Source organism: Panthera uncia, assembly GCF_023721935.1.
Source record: "Panthera uncia isolate 11264 chromosome B3 unlocalized genomic scaffold, Puncia_PCG_1.0 HiC_scaffold_1, whole genome shotgun sequence".
Classification (NCBI taxonomy): domain Eukaryota; kingdom Metazoa; phylum Chordata; class Mammalia; order Carnivora; family Felidae; genus Panthera; species Panthera uncia.
The window spans coordinates 115,736,398-115,742,649 of NW_026057582.1; the positions used below are offsets into that span (position 1 = coordinate 115,736,398).

The window sequence follows — 6,252 nt, forward strand, 5'->3', positions numbered from 1 at the left end:
GGGAGAGGGAGAGGGAGAATCAAAGCAGGCTCCAGGCTCTGAGCTGTCAGCACAGAGCCCGACATGGGGCTTGAACTCACAAACCGCAAGATCATGACTTAAGCCAAAGTCAGACACTTAATCAACTGAGCCACCCAGGCATGAAAAAACATTTTATTAGAAGATTTGTTTGGATAAGTAACAAGCTGACTTATTATTCATTATACAAATTTATTCATTTGTATAATGGTAAATAATACCATTGTAGCAAAAAGCAATGAAGAGAAACTATATCACAGATTTTTAAATTGAAAAGTATTATTTAACTTCACGTGTTTGTCTCCACAACTAGGTGGTAAACTACTTAAAATCATAAGTTCTTAAAACTCTTAGAATTTCCCACAACAAACTGTGAAAACTCTGCTGGTCAAGGTTATAGCAGATTTCAAAATGATCTGACAAGAATATTTTTATACATTTATCTTGAATTTATAAAATTTTTCTAAATCTTTTCCTTAATCATTTGTAGCCATCCTTCCATATTTTTTAATCTAAATGAAACTATTACTATATCAACAGTAGCAATGATCAAAGTAAGGACTGGATATTTTTAGATCTTTTTTAAAAGAAAAATTTTTTTTTTTTACATTTAATTTTGAGAGACAGCGCGCGTGCGCACGCGCGTGAGCGGGGGAGGGGCAGAGAGAGAGGGAGACACAGAATCAGAAACAGGCACCAGGCTCCAGGCTCCAAGCTATCAGCACAGAGCCCAACGCAGGACTCGAAACATGAACCGTGAGATCATGACCTGAGCCGAAGTCAGACACTTAACCGACTGAGCCACCCAGGTGCCCCTTTTTAGATCTTAATCAGCATAATATGCATTACCTCACAAGGTTGAATTAGTCAACTGAGCATTTCATAATTCCCAAATTAGCATATATATTTTTAAGTTTATTTACTTATTTTGAGAAAGAGAGAGTGTGCAGGGGCGAGGCAGAGAGAGAATCCCAAGCAGGCTCCACACTGTCAGTGTGGAGCTCAGTGCAGAGCTCAAACTCAGGAACCGTGAGATCATGACCTGAGCCAAAGTCAAGAGTCAGATACTCAACCAACCAAGCCACCCAGGCTCCCCTCAAATTAGTATTAATTGCTTCTAATTTAACGATCTATAGAACATTTCATAACCAGCCTAGGTACCAATTCTCATCTTTTCCCATTCTTTATATGACTTCTAATCACAAAAAATGTAATACAAGCTTCAATAAAATGAATGACAATTAGATTCTACCAAACTGAAACCACCACCTTTAGAAGGAATTAGATGGCCAGTTCCATAGGCCCATGAGATTTTCTGTGATTATTCCTGGGAATATAGGCTTGTGGGAATCATTCTCTAATCTTAACTTTCTCTAAATCCTCAATCACAATTTATATTTGAAAAACACTTGTTTTTTTTTATCATGAAATGTATATAAATAGGGGACATTAAAAACTCTTACTTATAAACAACATGATGGTTTATAACCAATGGTTCTCAAATGATGGTTTCCAGACTAGCAACAACGCTTTACCTGAGACCATCTTAGAAGTGCAGAAATGCAAATTATCAGCCTTTCCCCACCCCCCAGAGCTAGTGAATCAGAAACCTTGGGGTATATATACCCTAGCATTCTGGGCCTCCTACCATTCAACTATCTCTCCAAATAATTCTAATGCACACTGTCAAAGAAAATAATTACTTAAACTTACCCTCCTGAGAGAACAGGTAACACCACTCGAACAAATGGAGGATCAAATGGAAAATTATCCTAAAAAGCAAACAATCAAGTTTAATTAGTTTTAAGAATATCCTTAATACCCTATTTATTTTGAAGATTTTTATACAGTCTATAAAGAATGTGTATATTTATTATCTGATGAGGGTCATAAAAGTAAAAGTACCAAAAATAAAAAGAAATAAAAACCAAAGGAAATAAAAATGATCAGGCCCAAACAGGACAGTGTTTTGGTAAAGTTATGAAAATTATGAAGGGGTTCCACTTCCAAAAGAATTATATAAAAGGAAACGTTCCAATAATGATAGACTAGGTAACTTTACATCAATCCTCTGGCTGAAACTAGAAGAGGTAGACAAAATGTAACCACTACAGAGCTAAGATCAAGAAGAAAAAGTGAACCTCACAGTGGGGCCCTTCTCCCTGCCTTGAGTTTTCTTTCAATTACAGAAAAGGAAGATGAGAGATCAAAAGCTCAGCAGAACTTAAGACCCGCAGGGCTAGAGAGATAAAAATTGGGAGCTGGGGTCCAAGGAGAGGCCTGGACAAGTCTCCCACACTTTAGGCTGGGACCTGAAGAACAAATGACACATTGCCCTAACTGACAAGGAATGAAGTCCAGTTTTGTGTCACCTCAATCCCTGACTGGATTCTGTGATCCTGGGTCGCCAGTGTCCAAGCCTGACAGGAGTAAATGTGAACCCTCTTTGAAGAAGAATATCATCCAAGGCTTCAAATTAGTAAATTTTTCATATATAATGTTTGTTACTAAAAATAGCCAGTTACACAAGACTTAAAAACAAACATGTCCAGAAAATGAGAGGCAAATGACACAAAAACCACAAGAGATCAAGATAACAGAGTAACAAACATAGATTTCAAAATAACCATGTTGAATACATGCAAGGAAAGAAAACACAATATTGAAAACCCTGGCAAAGTACTAAAATTATAAAACGAGCCATAGAGAAATTCTGAAACTTAGAAATACAGAAACTGGAATCAATAACCTAAAAGATGAATTTAACCACAGTAGAGACTTGGTGAAACCGAAATTCAGTGTACAGGAAAATAGGCCAGAAAACATCCAGAATGAAGCGAAGAGAGAGAATATGTAGAAAATGCAGAAAATAACAAGACACAGGGGAATGTATTGAAAGGCTTATCATATATGTGGAGTCCTAGAAGGAGACAAAAGAATGGCACAGAAGCAATATTTGGAGAGAATGTCTGAGAATTTTCCAATATTGACTGAAGACTTCACAAGATTGAAGCACTATGACTATTTCAAGAAAAACAATGGAAACCCCAATGAGGGAATGATATATCTTTGAGTTGCTGAAAGTAATTTCCAACCTAAAAATCTATACCCAATACAAATACTTTCCAAAAATTAATTCACACTAAAGTTATTTTCCTGTCAGCAGACACAAGGAAATGTTAAAGGATATTCTTCAGGCAAGAGAAGCATGATCCTAGATGGAAATGTGGAGACTAAAGACCATGAAAGGAACAAATATGCACATAGATCTAAATGAATATTGATTAATTATATAACAATGTGCAGTTTTTAGGGAAGTACAGAAAATGCATGACAGCACATGTTTGGCCGGGAATCCATGTTCTAAGTCTCTGCATTGATAAGGAAAAATAAAATATAAATTAACAAATTTATATTAGACAAGGATATACATTGTAATTGTAAGGGAGTAAAGAAAAGTAAGAGAACACGTATGCATGAAGCTGAAAGAGGAGAGAAACTGGAGTAATTTAAAAAAAAATCAAAAGAATGAGAAAAAGGAACATAGAATAACAAGTACAAATAGAAAGCACTTATGAGACAGAAGATTTAAACCCCAATATCAGTAATAACATTATATGCAAATAGACTAATTGCTCTAATTAAATGACAAAGATCAGCAGACTTGATAAAAAACGTATGAAGAGAAGATGAGAGAAAAGAAACCTTAGCTAATTTTCAGGCTACCAAGTACAATTCTTTTTTTCAAATTATCAGTCCTGGAAACAGCTTTCCAGAAGAACAAGAGCTTTTTCTCTTAATGAACTTAAACAACAACAGTAGCTGAGGTGGCCAAGAGCATTAGAGGTCAATCTCTGGGTAGCCAGAAAGCCAAAAAGGCTGCCCCTCATTTTCCTACAGCAATGGGGTAAGGAAAAAGCATACTGCCTCTAATAAAGATATGACAGGATGTCTAAGAGAAATTATCTCCAATTTTATGATCTAATAAAAGGAAGGAACTAATTGTCTCTTAAACCAATTTGAGGGTAAAGAGGCTAAACAAACATTTGTCTTGTTCAGTTATTTCCAAGGAACACAAAAATACAGTTTTAACTGCAAGAATAAGCAGCATTAAGTCCAGTAACTTACTTTTAACTCCCTACTTCCACCCATCCTCAAATAAGATTCTAAGGAACATACGAACTATGAAAATTCAATCCTAATAGGAGAGGAAGACAAAAAGCACACTTCTGGTGGCTAAAACAGATAATCTTAGATTTCCACTTCAAGGGAGAATCTACCCACACAAGATATCAACCTAATAATTATTATAATCTACTTCCAAATAAGTACCTCACCATTTATCTACAGTTTAATAGACATAATGAAAGGCACGGACACAAAGCTTGGTTCAAGTACAATTTCATTTAATCTATTTTTTAGATCTTTAAATATGTGTTCCCAAATGATAAAGCTTTTTAAATTGATTATGTGGCAGTGAGAACTACTTTCATTTTAAGTAATTCTTCATTCAGAGTAACTCCTTCACATCAAAACCTAGGGACTATTCCATGAACTCTGTACCATGGAACTCAGTAATTAATATTTTACAGAAATAAGAGTTCCTTGCAGGATTACAGCAGAGAGGTTGAGGATGACGTAAAATAGAAATTTGAGTTATCTTGGTATACTAACTCACGAACTGAGAATCTCAAGGTTTACAAGGATCTCACAAAGTTTCCAATTCAGTATCTTGGCCTTCCAACATATTCTTTTTTTTTAAGTTTTATTTATTTCTGAGAGAGAGAGAGAGAGAGAGAGAGAGAGAGAGAGCGCGCGCGCTAGCAGGGGAGAGGCAGAAAGAGAGGAAGACACAGAATCTAAAGTGGGTTCCAGGCTCTGAGCTGTCAGCACACAGCCTAATGTGGTGCCTGAAACCACAACCCGTGAGATCATGACCTTAGCCAAAGTCAGACGCTTAACCAATTAAGCCACCCAGGTGCCCTTTTCCAACATATTTTTAATGATAAGGAACATTCTATTTTTTTTTTTTAATTTATTTTGAGAGAGAAAGTACAAGTGGAGGGGGGTGGGGAGGGGCGGGGCAGGCAAACAGAAAGGGAGAGAGAGAATCCCAAGCAGGCTCCATGCTACCAGCACAGGGCCCAACACAGGGCTCAATCCCATGAACTGTGAGATCATGACCTTTGATGAAACCAAGAGTCAGATACTCAACCAACAGAGCCACCCAGGTGCTCCAGGGAGCATTCTCTCCTCGAAAGACTGTCACCAGATGGCTCCACAATAGTTATCACTTGAAAAATCACCTGTTTACAGTTTGACTTACTAGTTCTAATGTCATGTTAATCAAAACAAAAATCAAAATACCAAATTAATAAGCCGTCAATCAAAAACAAAATCAAACTAAAGTTTACACATACATAGCCCTTTAAATAGTTGAGGACAAACTCTCATGAGCCCCTATGTTCTTCTCTCCAAATCCACAATTTGCCCAGCTATCTTAGGACATAAAAATCTCTTTCAAATCCTTGCTGCTATTCTCTAAATGAATTCATATTTGTCTAAATAAACCCTTCTTAAAGTAGTACCCCAGAATTCAGCTGAGTGATTTAGATATGGTTTTAAAAACCAGACCACCACTCCCTTAAAAGCACAGCACAAAAGATTTGCCACATTGCTGACAAATCTAATTGGTCCCCATTTTCTCTCCTGCCCCATCCCCAACCTTGTGTTGTTATATCTCAAGTTCCATTTTCTTATTACTCATGACTTTCAAGTTGTCACCATGGACATCTGAGGCATGGACATAAATACTGTTCATGCTCCTTCTTATAAATCCTTCTTTCTGGATAATACCTGCTATCCTTCCAAGTCTGTGAATCCTGATACTAATAACTTGGCAATTCAGTTTGCCAATGTCACTTAGTTCAGAGCAATCACATTCTTCCCAGGCCTCTTAAGAAATAATTCAGGCCTTGGGGCTCCTGGGTGGCTCAGTTGGTTAAAGCGTCCAACTTCAGCTCAGGTCATGATCTCATGGTTGGAGCCCCATGTCGGGCTCTATGCTGAAGCCTGGAGACTGCTTCAGATTGTCTCCTTCTCTCTCTGATCCTCCCTTGCTCACACTCTGTCTCTCTGTCTCTTGAAAATAATTAAACATTAGGAAAAAAAAAAAAAAAAAGGAAAAGAAAAGAAAAGAAAAGAAAAGAAAAGAAAAGAAAAGAAAAGAAAAGA

General features: G+C 36.9%; 1 protein-coding gene across 3 annotated transcripts in view; it reads right to left on the bottom strand.

Annotated features, from left to right (window-relative positions):
- Positions 1–6,252, bottom strand: part of UBE2Q2 (ubiquitin conjugating enzyme E2 Q2) — a 64,652-nt gene that overhangs the window by 22,490 nt on the left and 35,910 nt on the right. For all 3 annotated transcript variants that reach the window (XR_007453885.1, XM_049613919.1, XM_049613918.1), the window contains one exon: positions 1,732–1,790. Coding sequence is in view for 2 of the 3 variants with exons in the window: in XM_049613919.1 (XP_049469876.1) it covers positions 1,732–1,790 (59 nt within the window). In the remaining variant the exon portion in view is untranslated. The remainder of the gene's footprint in view (positions 1–1,731; positions 1,791–6,252) is intronic.